The sequence below is a fragment of the Aphidius gifuensis genome, linkage group LG3, assembly GCF_014905175.1.
Source record: "Aphidius gifuensis isolate YNYX2018 linkage group LG3, ASM1490517v1, whole genome shotgun sequence".
NCBI classification, from domain to species: Eukaryota; Metazoa; Arthropoda; class Insecta; order Hymenoptera; family Braconidae; genus Aphidius; species Aphidius gifuensis.
The window spans coordinates 12,260,420-12,284,182 of NC_057790.1; the positions used below are offsets into that span (position 1 = coordinate 12,260,420).

Sequence of the window (23,763 nt, forward strand, 5' to 3'; positions counted from 1 at the left end):
TAACTTTTGTGGTTTTCCTGTATCATCAGCTGATCCATCTTTCAACTCAACAGGAAACACTATAATGATAAGATTTTTGTATTATAAAATCATTTTTGTTTAATAATTAATATAAAAAAAAAAAAAAAAAAAATATATATATAAAAAATTAAATCAGTAAATACTGTACAGGAAATGTTTTTTTTTTTTATTCTTAAATAAATTTCACTTACAATCTCTAACTTGTTGTTCACAAGCTGGTGAGTTAGTTATGTTCAAATATGTCATTTTAAGGACATCACCTTTCTTTGAAAGAGATGCTTTAAATTTTGCACTACAACCAACTTTTTTAGACCTGAAACATCAATTAGAGAAAAATTTAAAAAATATCTTTATTCAAATATAGTTGATGTAAGTGCATATATATATAAAATACTTTGTACGTGGTTGAGTTATTTGTGGGTATAATGTATATGTAGATTGTAGACACAAATAATAAAATAATAAAAAAAAAATTTCTAATGTTATAAATGTTTCTTCACAAAAATGAATGAATAAAAAAATTAAAAATAATCAACAAACTGTAAAATAATAATTTAAGTAAATGTAAATTTACTTACACACGATTTCGTTTCTTGACGATGTTTTTTTTGGTCTGTCTTCGTTCATTACGATACCCATTACTTTAATGAATAAAAACATTTTCATAGACCAACTCCTCGTTGACCATATATTTTCGTGGACGAATTAACCTTGAATCACCCTTGCACCAAGTATATCCACCACGTTCAAGCTTTTCTTGGTACGCCAGTACTTCATCATACGTATTAAAATGCATCTGCGAATTATTAGTATTTAGTAATTTAGATGAATATAAGGTACGAGAATAGTAAAATAGTTATTAGCAAAAATGTTAAACACGCACATAGCCTCTATTTTTTATACTTTTTATACGTTATATTTTTTATTCACACAAATATATAAAATAAAAAATAAAAAAAATATCGTGTTCAATTATAATTTACAATAAAAAACCCAGATTATAAATATTTATTAACATACCTTAACTATTACTTTTAATTAGTAATATTTTAATTCAACAAAGACAATTAATTATAATAAATTAATTAATTAATTTTTTCTGGCACGACTAACACAGATTTTTATTTTTTGTGTGTGGGTGGGCAACTCGAGTGCGATTAAGATCAATTAGAATTATCTGCATCCAGAGAAAACAAAATACATTCGCAACAGTCGGTAATAAGAATGTAAATTCTTGTTTTTTTATTCGCATACTTATAATGCGTATTTTTTTATAGTTATAATAATAATAATAATAATATATATGTAAAAGAGTGAAATAAAACACGCTCATTAGCTGAGCTGATAAGTGTTTATTGTGTCAAATAATAATTAATAAAATCAAAGGATAGTTTATTGTTAAATTAAAGAATAAAAAAAAAGAATTTTTATTAATTAATTTAATAAAAACGATAAATTAAAGGTAAATGAATAAATTTTATTTTTATTTTTATTTTTAATCATCGAGAAAATGGTAGAGATTATCTCGAGTTGATATTAATATTATTTTTTATAATTTTTAATAGAACATGAATCAAATTATCAATAATCATCCACTGAAGTAACAAGATTATCAAAGCTTCGAGGAATTTGATTTATTAAGTCATAATTGATAATATTAAAAAATTTGCAAAAAGTTGGTCATTACCATCAACAACATCAACTGATAATAATTTAAATTTTTCTGATCATCTTGCTATAATTGGTGAATACGATTATGAATCATATAGCTATTGTCAAAATTTATTTTTAAATTCAAGCTCTGAATTTGTTGATTGTTTTGCTGTTATTGATACACATGATTATGCTGTTGCATGTAAAAGTGTAAGATCAATAAGTGAAACTTGGACATTGGCAATTGGTTATATGCAAATATGTGGTTTTTATAATACATATTTAAGAATACCAGATACATGTACATCTTGTCCAATGATGATTGATGGTACAACAGTTGCTGAAGGTGAATTATAAAATATAAAAAATCTGTTAAATTACTGGATGTTCATGTAAAAGGTACAACACCATGTCCATTTTGTAATATTGGTACTAAACAATCACAAGATGATAAGATATTTAAATGTCAAAATTTTGATTGTATGATTGAATCTTATGTTGATTGCAAAATGATTAATCATTAACCAAATCCATGTAATTTAACTGGAATTGCAAAACGTTCAATTGAAAATTCAATGAGTCATGTATGAGTCAAGCAATCACAATAGAATGTCATAACTGTCAAGAAATATATATCAAAGATTTGGCTGTAATAAAATTATACATGCATATGTGGTGTATCATTGTGTTACTTGTGTAATAAAAGCATACATGGTGATTCACATTTTCGTAAAAAAGAAGAAAAAGCTAGATTAAATGAAATACCAAATAATGTTTATATTACTGTGATGATGATTATTTCAATGCTAAAACAGCCCTAGTGAAAATAATTTGGCGGATTATGTCATAATATAGCATAATATGGCATATTCTGGCATCCAAAAATCATGTAAGAATATGCCATATTCTGACAAAATTCATTTGCCAGAAAATGGCATATTCTGACATATTCCGACAAAATTCATTTGTCAGAAAATGGCATATTCTGACATATTCCGACAAAATTCATTTGCCAGAAAATGGCATTTTATGGTATCAGAAAATCATGTAAGAATATGTCATAATACGGCATATTCTGACATATTCCGACAAAATTTATATGCCAGAAAATGTCATATTCTGGCATCCAAAAATTATATAAGAATATGTCAGAATATGCCATATTCTGACATCTAAAAAGTTTGTAATGGCAAAAGCATTTTGATAATAGTTTTTTTAGTAAATAATATTTTTTTCTCGGTCACGTCGTTGTTTTAATTATGTGACTTTGTCATTAAATTATTATGCAAGAAATTTTTTGAGTGATACCATTTTTTTTACATTTCTTCTTGTACATTGCTTTTCGAAGTTTCTCGCATGTGGTCATCTCACAACTAGTTCTTATATATACGATATAGATCCATCATATTCATATCCAAAAAATATGACGATATATTAATACAAAAATTTAAAGAATCAATGTTTCCCGTAATTGTTTGAAAGAAGTAAAAATGAATAATACGTAAATAGTTATGTTTAATAAATATGAGAAATTCGCCAGAAGCCATAAAATGCCATAAAAAGTTGCGACGGATTATGCCATATTATGACATGATGTGCCATAAATTGCTATAAAAAGTTAGCGGATTATGTCATATTATGGCATAATATGCCATAAAAAGTCGGTAAATTATGTCATATTATGACATAAAATACCATAAATTGACGTTAAAAAATGGCGCATTATGTCATAATATGTCATAATATGTCATAATATGACATAATCCCCAAAAAAAAATCTTGTAAGAATTTGTCGGAATTTGTCGGAAGTCCAAATAACCTCAGAAATTCCGGCATTTTCCGACAAATTCTGAAAAGTAATAATGACAGAAGATGTCAGATTATGTCATAATATGCCATAATTTTCCTGTCATTTTATGGCATATTATGGCATATTATGACATAATCCGCCATATTATTTTCACCAGGGAGTTAAAAAAGTTGGAGAAGAAGTTAAAAAAATAAATGGCTATTGCTCCGAAACTTGATATTGATTTGATCATTTATTACCATCAATACCAGCACCAACTGTTGCTGCAACAGTTTACGTTTCATTAGAAAGAATATGTGATACAATTTTAATAAATAAATAAATAATATGAACAATATTTGATTATAAAAACGACAACAGCAATGTATTTCAATTTATTTGAACAGCTAATAAGCTATTGACAAATGGCTAAGAAACGGATGTAGCTTCCTTGTTAATTTCTAAAGAATTAATTCAGCCAAAGTAATTAACATCCTTTCCTTAGCTACCATTTTTCCCATAGCTTTTTATTAATTTAAATAAATAAATGGTCATAGGAAAAATGGTAGCTTGTTGAAAAAGGAAGTTGTCACATGTTAATTCATACGAAATTAATTTTGCCAAAGAAATAAACATGCAGGCAACATCCTTTCCTTAGCTACCATTTTCCCTATAGCTTTTCATTTATTCAAATTAATAAAAAGCTATGGGAAAAGTATGAGCTTAGAAAAGGATGTTGCCTACGTATTAATTTCTTTGGCTAAATTAATATTTTATGAATTAACATGTAAACAACATTCTGTCCATAGACATTTTTCCAATAGGTTTTTACATAAATAAATAAATAAAAAACTATGGAAAAAATAACTAAGGAAGGGTGTTGCCACATGTTGATTTTCAAAGAATTAATTGAGCCAAAGAAATTAACAGGTAAGCCACATCCTTTTCTTAGCCATTTGTCAATAGCTTTTAATATATTCAATAAATTTATTACTACTGACTAAAGTCTGAGAAAAGGATGAAGATTATTACTATTATGCTATAATTAAAGGAATGATATTTTTAAATTTAAATTATGAGCAATTAAAAATGGTGTGTGACGTAATATACGAAAAATTCCTACAGATGGCGTAACTAACGTGGTATGAAAGTATGAAAGTATGAAACCTCCGCGGTATAATACCGGTATTATACCGAGGTTTACGACCGGTATGATACCGCGGTATTATACAAACCCAACACTGATTAGGGCTCAAACTCACGACAAGCAACATTTCGCTTGTAAACATGGCCGCTGTTCCTACAGACCTACTGGGCATGCGCGAATCCGTGATTTCAGTATAAGCTGTGCTATTGTCACGGTTCAAAAAATAAATAAATATAACCTTATTAAAATCTCAATATTGATGTTTTGATTAAATTTTGGAGTATTTTTTAAATTCTTTTTTAATTGAACACTTTTGCTCAAGGTTTTGTTTATATATTTTTTTGTGTAATGTAACGACCACGCCATTTATGAACGACTATGCGCTTTGCTTTCTGGCAGTCGACTGAGTATCCGTTAGACTATAGGTGTGTTCGTTCACTTTTCACACCGAGCGTATGCACGGAGCGTATGCAAGGAAGCGCTAGCGTTTCGCGGTCATTTGAAGAAACTTTAGCAACTAAAATTTACTATTTATTTATTGCTATTCGTTTTTTCCAGTTCTTTCGCTCTCTTTCATTATTATTAATTGGTAATTTGTTCTTGCGTCTGAGAAAAAATTATTAAATTAACAAAATAAACACAATGACTGAAAATGACGAATGTTTTAGTAAATTTTAGTTACTAAAGTTTCTTCAAATGACCGCAAAACTCTAGCGCTTCCTTGCATACGCTCCGTGCATACGCTCGGTGTGAATAGTGAACGAACACACTTACACACCTTATATATGTAGTCCCGTGAATACGGGTGTGGCAAGCCAACGGAAAGTGACGGAAACTCAGTCGGCTCAGTCAACTGCCAGCAGCCAGAAGGTGATGCGCATAGTCGTTCATAAATGGCGTGGTCGTTGATGCTTGATTATACATATAAAATTTGACATATTATGAAGATAGTTTAATTTATTGTTATTATATATATTTATTGTTATTTAAAAAAAAAAAAAGTGTTCTAGTCGAGTTTAATAATGAGATAGACCCTGATGATTCAGAAGGGGGATATTATCATATCCGAGACAACATGTTTTTTTGTTGGTTTCTTACAGGAAATTTTCTCACGATTACGGGAAAAATACGGAAAAAATTCCTACGAGTGCGCAAAGTGGTTAAAAATCGAGTTGAAATATCGAAAAAACGGCTATTTATTGGTTGTATATCGTATAGTTGTTAAAATAACGAATAATTCCAGAATTTAATAATTGCAATCGATAGAGCTCGTCAAAGAGAAAAAAATGTCTTAAAAATTTATTCGATATCTCGAATAATTTTCGAGCTATGATAATTTAAAAATTTCGATATATTGATTTTTTTTTTTTTTTTTCGGATATAATAACTGCAATCGATAAGGCTCGTCAAGAAAAAAAAAAAAGTCTACATAAAAATTTCGATATTTCGAATAGTTTTCGAGTTATAATAACTTATAAATTTCGATATATTATTTTTTTTTTTTTTTAATTTTTATAACGGCAATCGATAAAATTCGCCAAGTTAAAAAAAAAAGTCCCAATAGAAATTTCCATATCTCGAATAGTTATTGAATTATCGATATTTTTCCAAAAAAGTATACGAAAAGTAAAAAGTTTTCTGGGTAACGCCAACAATATATCCAAGTTTTTTTTTACTTAGTCGCTAGGTTTTTTACTTAGCTATATTTTTTACTTAGCTACATCTTTTCCTTAGCTATATATTTTACTTAGCTGTATTTATAGACAAACACACAATATCTACATAATTTTACCAGCTATATTTTTTACTTAGCTATATTTTTTACTTAGCTATATTTTTTACTTAGCTATATATTTTACTTAGCTATATTTTTTACTTAGCTATATTTTTTACTTAGCTATATATTTTACTTAGCTATATTTTTTACTTAGCTATATATTTTACTTAGCTATATTTTTTACTTAGCTATATATTCTACTTAGCTGTATTTATAGACAAACACACAATATCTACATAATTTTACCAGCTATATTTTTTACTTAGCTATATTTTTTACTTAGCTATATTTTTTACTTAGCTATATTTTTTACTTAGCTATATTTTTTACTTAGCTATATTTTTTACTTAGCTATATTTTTTACTTAGCTATATTTTTTACTTAGCTATATTTTTTACTTAGCTATATTTTTTACTTAGCTATATTTTTTACTTAGCTACATCTTTTCCTTAGCTATATATTTTACTTAGCTGTATTTATAGACAAACACACAATATCTACATAATTTTACCAGCTATATTTTTTACTTAGCTATATTTTTTACTTAGCTACATCTTTTACTTAGCTATATTTTTTACTTAGCTATATTTTTTACTTAGCTATATTTTTTACTTAGCTATATTTTTTACTTAGCTATATATTTTACTTAGCTGTATTTATAGACAAACACACAATATCTACATAATTTTACCAGCTATATTTTTCACTTAGCTACATCTTTTTTTTCACAATCCCTTCTAAAACTGTATAATTTTTTGTAAAAATATCGATAATTCAATAACTATTCGAGATATGGAAATTGCTATTTGGACTTTTTTTTTTAACTTGGCGAATTTTATCGATTGCCGTTATAAAAATTGAAAAAAAAAAAAAATAGATAATATATCGAAATTTATAAGTTATTATAACTCGAAAACTATTCGAAATATCGAAATTTTTATGTAGACTTTTTTTTTTTTCTTGACGAGCCTTATTGATTGCAGTTATTATATCCGAAAAAAAAAAAAAAAAATCAATATATCGAAATTTTTAAATTATCATAGCTCGAAAATTATTCGAGATATCGAAAAAATTTTTAAGACATTTTTTTCTCTTTGACGAGCTCTATTGATTGCAATTATTAAATTCTGGAATTATTCGTTATTTTAATAACTATACGATATACAATCAATAAATAGCCGTTTTTTCGATATTTCAACTCGATTTTTAACCACTTTGCGCACTCGTAGGAATTTTTTCCGTATTTTTCCCGTAATCGTGAGAAAATTTCCGATAAGAAACCAACAAAAAAACATGTTGTCTCGGATATGATAATCTTGCCTTCAGAAGTGACTGTAACTGTTTGTCAATGGATTGAGTGTCATCATGTTTCATTGGCTTGGTTTATATCTTTGTTTGAAAAATGAATATTATTGTACAATAAATGAAAAAACTCGTTACAGCAACAAATAAATGAAAAAAATCAATTATATACAATGTTATACTTATATAATAAAATCTATACAGGACTATTCTATAGAGTTTTTATAATATTTCTATAAAAACTATTCTATAGGAAAAATTTTATAAAACATTCCGTTTCGGATATTTTATAAAAATCATTCAAAATTCTATAGAAGAATATTTTTATAGAACAGCGTATTATTATGATTATGATATATACAAATCATTTTTTTTTATAAAAATAATCCTATAAACCAAATCCTATAAAAAATTAATAAATTCATTCTATAAAAATCAACCACAAATTTTATAGAATTTATTCTATAAAAAAAGCGCCAAATCTATATAAGAATTTGTATAAAAATTTGTATAAAAATTTTTATAAAAACGTTTTATAGAAATGTTTATAAAACTTTTTGCTACGTGAAAGGATCAAAATATTTCCAAACTCCGCCATTTTGAAGTTCGTACGGACTGTCGTGCGTTCCGTAGAGGACCGCGGTCTACCAAAAATAGGCGTGGTTTATCATGGTGAATTTAATTTCGTTGTAGTGTCAGCACTGCTATGTATTAGAAAACGTAAACAAACATAAGCAAACGTAAACACCGAAAAATATGATTAACGTATTATAAAGAAAAAAATAATTTGGCATCAAAAAAAAAATTGTCAATTAAAATAGTAGGTGTATATTGTTGTTATCTCATTATTTAGCCTGTAAATTGTATTTCTTTTCAAAGTTAATGCTTCAAAACCTATCATAACTCAAATGTAAGGTTAGGACAGCACTTATATTTTTGTTATCTTTCAAGATCTTAAACTGGCTAATGTTGCTGTTCATTTTCAACAAAAACAACAATTACTACCTACATCAGTCAATAGATAATGTGTTTGAAGTGGAATTTTTCTTTTCATTTTGTTAACTGTTATTAACAAATTTATTGTTTTAATAATTTTATTCAGTACACGGAGAAAAATAAAAGGTAAAATTTACAAAAAAAAAAGTAAAATTTACCTTTTTTGAGATGAAACGAGGGACGCCAAGAGACAAAAGGTAAAATTTACCAAAAAAAAATGTTATAAGATTGAAGCTGTAGTTTACTTATGGACAGTGTTAAATTTACATTTAATTTTTGTTATCGCTTCCATTACTCCGAAAAAAAGTAAAATTTACCTTTTAAGGCGTTAAAGTTGTTTTTACATTTTCAATTAGTAAAGTTTGTGTTACTCTCTTAGTAGGTAAAACTTACCAATTTCCGATGTTAAAAATGCAAAATAAAATTGTTAATACAACAGGATATTTAGTTGTTTTTTTTTTTTTTTTTTCGCAGTTATGGCACTGCCTGGTATCGAACCCCTCTGCCTTAAACGCTACCTAATTCTACCTAATACTAAAACCGTGCTTTAACCGACTTAACCACGAACGCGAGTTGACAAACGACAGATTTTTATACTATTTGGATTGACTCTATGCTGAGAGCTTACGTATAAGAATTTTATTGTTATCGATTAAAGTTATTGTGGCAAATGGCTTAGTAGTTAATGAAGATTAAAATAAAATTTATTAAGTATCATCATATTCTTACACATTTCCCAATAATATTTAAATTTGATATAGCAAATGTAGATGAGGAAAAGATAAAACTGAATAAATTGTGTTGTAAAATGAATCAGATACTCAGCCACTTACCACAATTATATAAATTTATTTTGCTAACTTTTTACAAGCAGTAGCTAAAGAAAAGATAGAGCTAGGGAATTAATGTTGCCAAAAAATTATGTTTTAAGGAATTAATGTTGCTTAAAAAAATAATTTCTTTGGCAATATTAATTCCTTAGCTACATCTTTTCCTTAGCTACTGCTTTTCCACGGACATTAGTATTTTTTAAACATGAAATAACATGTATTTTATTTATAAAATAAATAAAAATGTCCGAGGAAAAGCAGTAGCTAAGGAAAAGATGTAGCTAAGGAATTAATGTGACTAAGGAATTATTTCCTTGAAACATAATTCTTTGGCAACCTCAATTCCTTAGCTACATCTTTTCCTTAGCTACTGCTTTTTCTTGGACATTTTTTATTTATTTTATAAATAAATTTATTTATAAATTTATTTTATAAATAAAATACATGTAAATTTATTTTTTAAAAATACAAATGTCCAAGGAAAAGCAGTAGCTAAGGAAAAGATGTAGCTAAGGAATTAATGTGACTCGGGAATTATTTCCTTGAAACATAATTCTTTGGCAACATTAATTCCTTAGCTACATCTTTTTCTTAGCTACTGCTTTTTCTTGGACATTTTTTATTTATTTTATAAATAAAATACATGTAAATTTATTTTTTAAAAATACAAATGTCCAAGGAAAAGCAGTAGCTAAGGAAAAGATGTAGCTAAGGAAAAGATGTAGCTAAGGAATTAATGTGACTCGGGAATTATTTCCTTGAAACATAATTCTTTGGCATTATTAATTCCTTAGCCACATTAATTCCTTAGCTACATCTTTTCCTTAGCTACTGCTTTTCCTTGGACATTTTTATTTATTCTATAAATGAAATACATGTAAATTTATTTTTTAAAAATACAAATGTCCAAGAAAGGTAAAGTAGAAGTGTCTAGGAATTAATGTGACTCGGGAATTATTTCCTTGAAACATAATTCTTTGGCAACATTAATTCCTTAGCCACATTAATTCCTTAGCTACATCTTTTCCTTAGCTACTGCTTTTCCTTGGACATTTTTTATTTATTCTATAAATAAAATACATGTATATTCATTTTTTAAAAATACAAATGTCCAAGAAAAAGCAGTAGCTAAGGAAAAGATGTAGCTAAGGAATTGAGGTTGCCAAAGAATTATGTTTAAAGGAAATAATGTTGCTAAAAATATAATTCTTTGGCAACCTTAATTCTTTAGCTACATTTTTCCCTTAGCTACTGCTTTTCCTTGGACATTTGTATTTTTAGGAAATTAATTTTCATGTATTTTATTTATAAAAGAAACAAATAAACCAGTGAGAAGCAGTGTAAAAAATGTAGCTAAGGAATTGAGGTTGCCAAAGAATTATATTTTTAGCAACATTATTTCCTTGAAACAAAGTGAGTCACATTAATTCCTTAGCTACATCTTTTCCTTAGCTACATCTTTTCCTTAGCTACATCTTTTCCTTAGCTACTGCTTTTTCTTGGACATTTTTTATTTATTTTATAAATAAATTTATTTATAAATTTATTTCATAAATAAAATACATGTAAATTTATTTTTTAAAAATACAAATGTCCAAGGAAAAGCAGTAGCTAAGGAATTAATGTGACTCGGGAATTATTTCCTTGAAACATAATTCTTTGGCAACATTAATTCCTTAGCCACATTAATTCCTTAGCTACATCTTTTCCTTAGCTACTGCTTTTTCTTGGACATTTTTTATTTATTTTATAAATAAAATACATGTAAATTTATTTTTTAAAAATACAAATGTCCAAGGAAAAGCAGTAGCTATGAAGATGGTTATGAAAAGATAGCTAAGAAATTAATGTGACTCGGGAATTATTTCCTTGAAACATAATTCTTTGGCATTATTAATTCCTTAGCCACATTAATTCCTTAGCTACATCTTTTCCTTAGCTACTGCTTTTCCTTGGACATTTTTATTTATTCTATAAATGAAATACATGTAAATTTATTTTTTAAAAATACAAATGTCCAAGAAAAAGCAGTAGCTAAGGGAAAGATGTGTCTAAGGAATTAATGTGACTCGGGAATTATTTCCTTGAAACATAATTCTTTGGCAACATTAATTCCTTAGCCACATTAATTCCTTAGCTACATCTTTTCCTTAGCTACTGTTTTTCCTTGGACATTTTTTATTTATTCTATAAATAAAATACATGTATATTCATTTTTTAAAAATACAAATGTCCAAGAAAAAGCAGTAGCTAAGGAAAAGATGTAGCTAAGGAATTGAGGTTGCCAAAGAATTATGTTTAAAGGAAATAATGTTGCTAAAAATATAATTCTTTGGCAACCTTAATTCTTTAGCTACATTTTTCCCTTAGCTACTGCTTTTCCTTGGACATTTGTATTTTTAGGAAATTAATTTTCATGTATTTTATTTATAAAAGAAACAAAAATAACCAAGGAAAAGCAGTAGCTAAGGAAAATATGTAGCTAAGGAATTGAGGTTGCCAAAGAATTATATTTTTAGCAACATTATTTCCTTGAAACAAAGTGAGTCACATTAATTCCTTAGCTACATCTTTTCCTTAGCTACATCTTTTCCTTAGCTACTGCTTTTTCTTGGACATTTTTTATTTATTTTATAAATAAATTTATATATAAATTTATTTCATAAATAAAATACATGTAAATTTATTTTTTAAAAATACAAATGTCCAAGGAAAAGCAGTAGCTAAGGAATTAATGTGACTCGGGAATTATTTCCTTGAAACATAATTCTTTGGCAACATTAATTCCTTAGCCACATTAATTCCTTAGCTACATCTTTTCCTTAGCTACTGCTTTTTCTTGGACATTTTTTATTTATTTTATAAATAAAATACATGTGAGATTATTTTTAAAATACAAATGTCCATATAGTATAAGAAAGATGTAGCTAAGGAATTGATGTGACTCGGGAATTATTTCCTTGAAACATAATTCTTTGGCAACATTAATTCCTTAGCCACATTAATTCCTTAGCTACATCTTTTCCTTAGCTACTGCTTTTTCTTGGACATTTTTTATTTATTTTATAAATAAAATACATGTAAATTTATTTTTTAAAAATACAAATGTCCAAGGAAAAGCAGTAGCTAAGGAAAAGATGGCTCAGGAATTAATGACTCGGGAATTTCCTTGAAACATTATTTTCTGGCAACATTAATTTCTTAGCCACATTAATTCCTTAGCTACATCTTTTCCTTAGCTACTGCTTTTTCTTGGACATTTTTATTTATTTTATAAATAAAATACATGTAAATTTATATTTTAAAAATGTTAAATGTTCATGAGTAGTTATGAAAGATGTAGCTAAGGAATTGATGTGACTCGGGAATTATTTCCTTGAAACATAATTCTTTGGCAACATTAATTCCTTAGCCACATTAATTTCTTAGCTACATCTTTTCCTTAGCTACTGCTTTTTCTTGGATATTTTTTATTTATTTTATAAATAAAATACATGTAAATTTATTTTTTAAAAATACAAATGTCCAAGGAAAAGCAGTAGCTAAGGAAAAGATGTAGCTAAGGAATTAATGTGACTCGGGAATTATTTCCTTGAAACATAATTCTTTGGCAACATTAATTCCTTAGCCACATTAATTCCTTAGCTACATCTTTTCCTTAGCTACTGCTTTTCCTTGGACATTTTTTATTTATTCTATAAATAAAATACATGTCAATTTATTTTTTAAAAATACAAATGTCCAAGAAAAAGCAGTAGCTAAGGAAAAGACGTGTCTAAGGAATTAATGTGACTCGGGAATTATTTCCTTGAAACATAATTCTTTGGCAACATTAATTCCTTAGCTACATCTTTTTCTTAGCTACTGCTTTTTCTTGGACATTGTTATTTTTTTATTATATGTATTTTTTTGAAAATACAAATGTCCAGGAGTAGTACAGTGAAAGATGAAGCGAAAAGATGTAGCTAAGGAATTAATGTGACTCGGGAATTATACCCTTGAAACATAATTCTTTGGCAACATTAATTCCTTAGCTACATCTTTTCCTTAGCTACTGCTTTTCCTTGGACATTTTTTATTTATTCTATAAATGAAATACATGTAAATTTATTTTTTTAAAATACAAATGTCCAAGAAAAAGCAGTAGCTAAGGAAAAGATGTGTCTAAAAGATTAATGTGACTCGGGAATTATTTCCTTGAAACATAATTCTTTGGCAACATTAATTCCTTAGCCACATTAATTCCTTAGCTACATCTTTTCCTTAGCTACTGCTTTTCCTTGGACATTTTTTATTTATTCTATAAATGAAATTTATGTAAATTCATTTTTTAAAAATACAAATGTCCAAGAGAAAGCAGTAGCTAAGGAAAAGATGTAGCTAAGGAATTGAGGTTGCCATAGAATTATGTTTTAAGGAAATAATGTTGCTGAAAATATAATTCTTTGGCAACCTTAATTCTTTAGCTACATTTTTCCCTTAGCTACTGCTTTTCCTTGGACATTTGTATTTTTAGGAAATTAATTTTCATGTATTTTATTTATAAAAGAAACAAAAATAACCAAGGAAAAGCAGTAGCTAAGGAAAATATGTAGCTAAGGAATTGAGGTTGCCAAAGAATTATATTTTTAGCAACATTATTTCCTTAAAAAATAATTCTTTGGCAACCTCAATTCCTTAGCTACTGCTTTTCCTTGGACATTTGTATTCTAAAAAAATAAATTTTCATGTATTTTATTTATAAAAGAAATAAAAATGTCCTAGGAAAGTAGTAGGCTGGAAGTGAAAATGCTAGGGGAGTTTGAGGCTGCTTTCAAAGAAATTATATTTTAAGCAACATCATCCCCACCATAATCCTCAAGTGTTTCAATCTCTTAGCTACATCTTTTCCTTAGTCACATCTTTTCCTTAGCTACATCTTCTCCTTAGCTACTGCTTCTCCTTGGACATTTTTATTTTTCAAAAATAAAATAACATGTATTTTATCTATTTAATTAATAAAAATCCCAAGGAAAAGCAGTAGCTAAGGAAAAGATGTAGCTAAGGAATTGAGGTTGTGAAAGAATTCTGTTTTAAGGAAATATATTTGCTTGAAAAAATATTCTTTGGCAACCTCAATTCGTCAATTCCTTAGCTACATCTTTTTCTTAGCTTTCGCTTATCCTTGGGATTTTTATTTATCAAATAAATTACATGTATTCCGTTTGTTAAATTAATAACTGTCTCAAGTAAACTTCAAGGTTCCTAGATTTCTATTTTTTTAACAAAAAAAATACACGCAATTCATTTTCATTTTCGTTATCAATTTGAGTGGTAACTTTTACCCGAAATAAATGTAAACGTTCAAATACAATTTCATTAGGTTAAATTTACAATTTTTTCGCTAAATTCTAAATTTTCTATAGTAAGTCTTACTTTTTCATTTTGTTAAAAATATATTACAATCTAATCAGGCGAAATTTACCTCTATAAATGCACAAGTTACCTTTCAAAAATGTAAAACAAAATTCATTATTTTATCAGGTAAAATTCGCATGTTTAGAGGTAAATTTCGCCTGATTAATTTGTCATATATTTTTTACAAAATAGAAGAGTAAGATTTGCTCTTAAAAAATTAAAAATTGACCTCATAAATTGTAAAATTTACCGAATAAAATAGTTTTTTTAGTTTTACCTTTTTTTCGGGTAAAAGTTGCATTTTTTTGCTTGGCGTCCCCCAATCGTACACAAAAAGGTAAAATCTACCCATTATTTTTCTCCGTGTACAAAATTCAGTAAGCACCACATCCACAGCATTAACAATACATACATAGAAAGGTGTAAAAAAAAGTATACATGAGACTGGTTATTTTTTAGGGATTCCTAGGGAGATTTTTAATTTTTATGGATCCACTCTGATTATGGCCAAAAAGGACCGCGGTCCCCCTACGGAACGCACCCCTGGATAGCCACGGAACGCACCCAATAAGACGGCTGGGATCAGGTCGTCGCACAAGCACCAAACATGGCCGACTTTTAGGCGCGCATTATTTTAACTATCTTTATAGCTTACATCTGGTCTATAACAGAAACAGTATATAACAAGAAGTTAACACTTAATTTTTTTCAATTAATAATTAATTAAATATTCTGAAAAATTGACAAAGTTAGCAGACAGTTTAATATAAATAGTTGTAAAAAAGTGAAACAAAAGTTACTCGAAAAATATAATTTTTTCTTTTTTAATATAAAAATAAAATAATCGAATACAATTTTTTATCTGACAACAAAATATATTTTTTTGGCTTCAGTAGGCTTTTGCCTGTCGCATACTATGAATAAGTAAATAAAATAACTCAATTAAAAGGTTTTTTAAAAATGGACAATTTTTCGAATACATTAAAAAGCTTGTTAAACTTGTTTTTAATTTTTTCTCGTTTTCTTTCTGACTGTATCCTTTTTTCTCATTCAACTCGTAATTCACAGTCTAAACTAATATTTATTTTCTTTAAGCTTTCTACTTCCTAGTTTAAACTCGAAATTTCATGGTGATAAAGACGATGTTGATTTTGAAGCATGAAATTAAATTTAATAACTCCTTTATTATATTTTTTTTATTATTTCTGCTTGTAATTCATCAGCAAGAATTGATAAAAAACTGTTGAAAGTATCAGGATAAATATTATGAGTAAAAATTGATACTAAATGATCCTCATCTAAGTTTACTAGTGGCAATTCAATCTGCTGCTCATCGCTTGGTAAAGATTTGGTATTATTAGACTTTGGTAACTTGAATAAACTTTTTTTGTTGTCAGTGGTATATTCATTTATAATTACATCAAGCAATGGTCTGGAAAAAGATTTACCTAAGTTTATTGTTGACAACTGCTTTAGTGATTCAAATGAAGTCCAACTAACATCATGTACTAAAAAAAAATAACTATTAATATTTTTTTATCAAGACAACTTTAATATAAGTTAAAATTCAATGTTTATTCTTACTCACGTTACTTTTATTTCGGTGGATTTTACTCAAATAATCTATCAAAACATCACCAAACAAAATTGGTACTGCATTTGGTTTTAATTTTTTTTGAGCCATCCTGACGATGTTGTTCATATTGAGATTCATCATAATGGATTTTCATAAATATATCTGTGAATATCAATATTTTTTAACTAGTAAACTAATAATTTTGATCAGAAAAAAGAAAATTATGTGAAGAAATAAACTTACATCACATCCCTAGCGAAAATGGCGACACCAATCCGACACCAATCTGCACCAATCCGACAGTCGGTTTGTGCACTGATCTCATACAAAAACGACACAAAACCGACACACGACTATAAGAATTTCTAAGTCACAAAAATAAATAATAAGAAGCCTTTAAAAAAAAAAAATATTATGTCTAAAAATTTCTAAATAATATTCTTATAATTTAAGACACATTAGAATTTTTTTTAAATAATTTTTTTATTGAAGAAACTTAATTCTGTTTATGTATTATAAGTGAGGTTAGCTGTCAGAATCATCTGTACACGACTGTGAGATTTTACAATTCTCACACAATTCTCACACAATTCCGACACACGACTGTGAGAATTGTAAATCCGACACAATTCCGACACAAATCCGACAGACGTACGACAGTATATTTTTATTTTGTATTTATTATAAAAAAAGAGCATTTTATTAATAAAAATTTTTGTTTAATATTAAAGTTATAATATTTTAATAATTTTAGGCATATTAGATTTTTTTTTTCTGAATAAATTTTGACAAAACAAATAATTGGAATCGTCTATGAGAATTTGCAATTCTCACACAATTCCGACACAATTCCGACACACGACTGTGAGAATTGTAAATCCGAAACAATTCCGACACAATTCCGACAGACGTACGACAGTATATTTTTATATTTTGTATTTAATATGAAAAAAAGCATTTTATTAATAAAAATTTTTGTTCAATATTAAAGTTATAATATTTTAATAATTTTAGACATATTAGTTTTTTTTTTTTTTTTGAATAAATTTTGACAAAAAAAATAATTGGAAACATGGGAAACCAAATACATGGTTTCATTACAAATTACATTCGAGTTACAAAAATACCAAATACGTAGGAAACTGATTAAATGTATTAGTTTTGAAAAAAAAACCAAAAAATGATAATTTTCTAATAAAATAATTTTAAAAAAATCTAATATGCCTATAATTATTAAAAGATTATAATTTTATTATTGAACAAAAATTTTTGCAAATCGCAAATTCTCACAGACGATTCCAATTATTTTTTTTATCAAAATTTATTCAGAAAAAAAAAATCTAATATGCCTAAAATTATTAAAATATTATAACTTTAATATTGAACAAAAATTTTTATTAATAAAATGCTCTTTTTTTATATTAAATACAAAATAAAAATATACTGTCGTACGTCCGTCGGAATTGTGTCGGATTTACAATTCTCACAGTCGTGTGTCGGAATTGTGTCGGAATTGTGTGAGAATTGTAAAATCTCACAGTCGTGTACAGGATAGCTATTCTCGACATAATTATCCCCTCAGGATAGCTATTCTCGACATAATTATCCCCTCAGTTATCCCCGGCGACAGGGATAACTATTTTGTGGAAATTCACCTTAATTTATGGCTTTATTTGTATCTTTTTCAATGGTTTCCATCAAACGACTATATCGCTTTTGAGCGTTTTCATGTTATCCCCGGTACAGGGGATAATTATGTCGAGAATAGCTATCCAGTTATCCCCGGCGACAGGGATAACTATTTTGTGGAAATTTACCTTAATTTATGGCTTTATTTGTATCTTCTTCAATGGTTTCCATCAAACGACTATATCGCTTTCGAGCATTTTCATGTTATCCCCGGTACAGCAGTCCAATTCACAGGGCAAATTTTTTACAATTTAGGGCTATTTTTTGCCGTTGATGGCGCTTGTAAAATTTTTTTTATATAGATTTTATATACAAAAGCTTTACAAGCGCCGTCAGTGGAGGAAAAAAGCCCTAAATTGTAATGCCCTGTGAATTGGACTGCCGGGGATAATTATGTCGAGAATAGCTATCCAGATGATTCTGACAGCTAACCTCACTTTTAATACATAAACAGAATTGAGTTTTTTCAATAAAAAAATTATTTAAAAAAAATTCTAATGTGTCTCAAATTATAAAAATATTATTTAGAAATTTTTAGACTTAATATTTTATTTTTCTTGCTATTTTATTTAAATGCTTCTTACTATTTATTTTTGTGACTTAGAAATTCTTATAGTCGTGTGTCGGTTTTGTGTCGTTTTTGTATGAGATCAGTGCACAATCCGACTATCGGCATTTTCGCTAGGGATAACCTTGAGCTTGGTTTTATTTGACTCACACCAGCACCAGTAGATCATTTTCGACGACGATCTGAATCTCTGGGGAAAGTAACCGATCGCACAACATTGTAGTACAATATTTATTCAATAAATAAATGATTAAATTTTCAATTGGAAATTTTTTTGACATGCCATACGGCATACACTGATTGTTTACATTAGGTGTGTTCGTTCACTATTCATACGGAGCGTATGCAAGGAAGCGCTAGAGTTTTGCGGTCATTTGAAGAAACTTTAGTAACTAAAATTTACTAAAAATTCGTTATTTTCAGTCATTGTGTTTATTTTGTTAATTTAATAATTTTTTCTCAGACGCAAGAACAAATTACCAATTAATAATAATAAAAGAGAGCGAAAGAACTGGAAAAAACGAATAGCAAAAAATAAATAGTAAATTTTAGTTACTACAGTTTCTTCAAATGACCGCAAAACGCTAGCGCTTCCTTGCATACGCTCCGTGCATACGCTCGGTGTGAAAAGTGAACGAACACACCTATTATGTGGTAAACATTAGTGGGAATAGCACCAAACATGGCTGACCGCGCATGCGCACTGAGTCATGCGACGACCTGATCCCAGCCGTCTTATTAGGTGCTTTCTTTTGTGTATTTATTTTTTTTCCTGTTTATTTTCACGCATGCGCAATCGAATGCGCAGTCAGCAAAAAGTCAGTTTGCAACAGCGTAGGACATGAGGAGCTGGATCAGTCATGTTTTAATTCTTATTTTTTAAGAATTATTTGTTTGACGCCACTGTTCTTTCATCAAGTGTGCATGACAGGCGCATGTGCATGATCATGCGCATTAAAGTGAAAAAAAATAAATACACAAAAGAAAGCACCTATCAATCTACAGACCTTGGTCCTGTGAATTGGACTGCTGCGGGATAGCACCCCTGTGAATTGGAATTTGGACAGCACTCAGCTGCCGCCCATCTGGTGATCTGGCAACTCTGTCATCACTCATCTGCACCCGTATTCAGAGGATGTTCTCATTAGGGCGTTTTTTTTCCGATGGTAGCGTTTGTGGAGCTTTTCTATGTGATATCTATATAAAAAAAATTTTGTCAAGCGCCATCAGCGGAAAAAAAAGCCCCAATGAGAACGATTTTGCCCCGTGAATACGGGTGCTGCAGTCCAATTCACAGGGCAAATTTTTTACAAATTAGGGCTTTTTTTTGCCGCTGATGGCCCTTGTAAAAATTTTTTTTATATAGATTTTACATACAAAAGCTTCACAAGCGCCATGAGTGGTGAAAAAAAGCTCTAAATTGTAATGCCCTGTGAATTGGACTGCTGGGGTGCATTCCTTTAATAAAAAATTTTTTTTCGTTTTGCAATTTCGCCCTGTAATACCGGCCAAAATTTTATAGGAAAAAGCTGTTTCTTGTAGTGGCAGTAATGACTAATGGCACATGACATTATTTTTTTTGGCTTCCAATTATTAGATGGATAACTGTTCAATGTTTATATCAAACTGAAATAAATAGAAAATTGACTTGTTGTGATTGTTTGTTATTGTCACATAGAGTGAAACCGTCAGAAGAAGTTCACGAGGTATGTTATGCGCATGCGCGAATATTGACGCACACAGAGACAAATTGTATGTCTGTGTGAACCGAAATAAATCGGGAATTAGAAAAGGATAGAAAAAGAAAATATGTTAGTGCTGCCATCTGTTAATTGATTATAAAACTATTTTAATTTTTTTCATTGTCAAATCAAAACAAGAAAACATAACCTGGTCAAATGTCAATGCCACCATCATTTTACAAATTAGCCAATAAATTAAAATAAACACATGAAACGACGACATAGAATTAATATTTCAAATGCAAAAAATAATAAACAACAACAACAACAACAACAACAACAACAACAACAACAACAACGACAAGTTCCTCAACTTGATGTGCAAAATAATGAAACAATTTTATTAGATATCTAGGTCGTACCACACATTATCGTGAACTGTAAAGCCTGGAATATTGCATAGAGAAATTTATCACTTTTGTCGTTGTTTCTGTTTCTAGTTTTTAGTCGGTGTTACAGGGCGAAATTGCAAAACGAAAAAAATTTTTTATTAAAGGAATGCACCCCTGGTATTCTGGTCTCTGATTCTCTGCGGATCTCTGCAGCATGAAGCAAATAAAAAACGCAATATATTTATTGGCAGTACTGACTTTAAGATTTGGAGTATGTACAGACATTCAAAGATGTATGCCAAAAATCGGTAATGATTGGTAATGATTGGTAAGGATTTTCAACATCAATCAATTTAATATATCAACTTTTTGCATAACTCAGCAATAATAGGAGGAGGAATTGGCGGTGCATCAGCCTCTCATTTCATCAAACTGAAGTTTGATGGAAACGAAGATCTCAAAATTCACTTGTTCGAGCCAAATAAAATTGGAGGGAGATTAGCAACAATATTTATTGATGGTAATGAATATGAGGCTGGAGGTTCAATCATACATTCACGAAACCGTCTGATGAAATATTTCGTTAATTTACTTGGTGAGTAAAATTTCAAAAACAATTTGAAATTCATAAAAAAGTCATTTTTATTTTCATTTCGATAATGGTTTTATTAAGGCTTGAAAGAAACACCGTATTCAGATGCAAACGCTAAAAAATTTGCCTTTTGGAATGGGAATGAATTGATTTTCAAATCAAGTAATTATCAAGTTGTTACTTTAACCAAATTGGTCTATCAATATGGTCTTCAGCCATTTCAGTTGAATCATTACATTGATTCAATTCTTGATGATTTCGAAAAAGTTTATGATAATCATGAGAATAATCAAGCATTCAAAAATTTGACGAGTTTATTATCATCTATGAATATGAAATATCCAGAAATGTTAAAGACATCAACAGAAGAACATTTTAAAAATTTAGGATACTCTCTTAAATTTATTGAAGAGATGATCAAAGTGAGTTTAGTTGTAAATTATGGACAAGAAAATAATGTACAGAGTTTCGTCGGATGTGTTTCCGCTGCAGGAGCTGGATCATCATTATGGTCAATAAAAGGAGGCAATAAAAAAGTCGGAAGAATTATTATTGATACTTTTCTATACAAATAACTTTTTTTAATTAGAAAAATAAAACAATAACTTTTTTTTCGTAGGTTCCGGAAATGTTGATCAAGCAGAATGATAATATTGAACTTTTTTCTTCAATTGTCGACAGGATAACGTTAAATTCAACTAAAACGGAGCAAACTCAGTATACGCTACGTTACAAGAGTCCAGGTAACTGGCGTTTTTGTTATGTTTTCGCTCCAACAATTTTATACTTTGAACTAGATAAAGTGAAACTCAACTTTTCAGGAAGTTCAGAGGATTATCATTTCGAAAATTATGACATTGTTATTATAGGAAAACCTCTCACCGACGATCACGACATGCCAATTAAATTCCGCAATTTCGATAGTACTAAGAACTTCAAATTTCCTGGCAAATATCAGATCACATATGCAACATTTGTAAAAGGAACTTTAAGGCCGTCTTACTTTGGGGATGAGGATTTTTTTGATGCTATTTTTAGCTGCGATCCAAACAAGACAACAATCAGCTCTATATCAAGACTTGAAACAGTTAAAGGAACTGTATCCGATGTTTGGAAAATATTCTCCAAAACTTCGTTGGAGCGACAAGTGATTAATAAAATATTTTCGGAAGTATGTTAAATAATCATTATCAAAAGCAGAAAGTAATAATTAACAATCAATTTTAATGGAACTCGAATTTTTTTTATAAAAGGTGGTTTATGTTAAAGAAGTAAAATGGAAAGCCTATCCGCAGTACAACACTCGTCAAAGGTCAGACAGATTTTGTTTACATGATGGGTTGTATTACATAAATGCAATTGAATGGGCTGCGAGCGCTATGGAAATGAGTGCAATTGGAGGCAGAAATGTTGCTATTCTAGCACACAAAAATTACATGAAAACATGCGATAATAATAATTCACAAAAACTAAAAAAAATAAAACCACACAGTAGTCAACATGTTGAACTATGATATTTCGTGAAAGACAAAATATTTCGTAGAAAAAAAAAACAAAAACATAATTTTAATTTAAATAATATTTTGACTGTAGTTATTATGTTGCCGGTATTAATAAAACTCATTTATTTATATTGTTTAATTTTATTATATGATTATTCAATGTCGAGGAAACATTCATTTGTCTAACTTTATCGGTGAGTTTTGTAACTGAAGGGTCTTGTCAGTATATATCAAGAAGTTTTTTACAAATTTTCAGATATTTTTATTAATTATTTACTGAGTTATTAATTTAACAACAAATTGCGAGCTACCGTTAGGGCTATGTATGCGTGATCGTCAGCCCTCTCTCTCGCGAACGCGTACGTTCGCGCGTTTGTATATCCATATAGTAACTTATACTATAACTAACTATAATAACTCAGTAAATAATCAATAAAAATATCTGAAAATTTGTAAAAAACTTCTTCATATACTGCTCAACAATATTGCCACTGACAAGTTACTCAATTTTTAAATTTCTCCGACTCTTTTTTCATTCAAAGTTAGACAAATTGAATTTTTCCTCGACATTAAATAATCATATAATAAAAATTAAACAATATAAATAAATGAGTTTTTTGATTATACTGTTGCAATCGGTAGCTTATGTGAGTTATATGATTAAAAAGAAGTATTTTTTTCAAAAAAAAAAATTTCGTTTTTATTTTTTATCCCGTAAACTAATTATCATATAAAAAAATTTATTTAGAGAAAAATATGTATTTTTTAATTTTATCAACGACTGTATTTTTTTTTTTTTTTTTAATTTTTCAATTTTAATTTTTCTTATTTTCCACCCACAGCAACCCGA

General features: G+C 28.4%; 1 protein-coding gene across 2 annotated transcripts; it reads left to right on the top strand.

The window, feature by feature from the left end:
* The first annotated feature begins 20,637 nt into the window (after positions 1-20,637).
* On the top strand, positions 20,638-23,006 carry LOC122851958 (prenylcysteine oxidase-like). Of its 2 annotated transcripts, none has more exons than XM_044151492.1 (6): positions 20,638-21,137; positions 21,202-21,414; positions 21,493-21,947; positions 22,031-22,154; positions 22,233-22,582; positions 22,665-23,006. In XM_044151492.1, the coding sequence occupies exons 1-6, from the start codon at positions 21,131-21,133 to the stop codon at positions 22,923-22,925; spliced, it is 1,410 nt and encodes a 469-aa protein (XP_044007427.1). In that variant the 5' UTR covers positions 20,638-21,130; the 3' UTR covers positions 22,926-23,006. The 2 variants fall into 2 exon arrangements, with proteins under 2 accessions (XP_044007427.1, XP_044007425.1); XM_044151490.1 differs by having other exon boundaries at positions 20,638-21,127.
* The last annotated feature ends 757 nt before the right edge of the window (positions 23,007-23,763 follow it).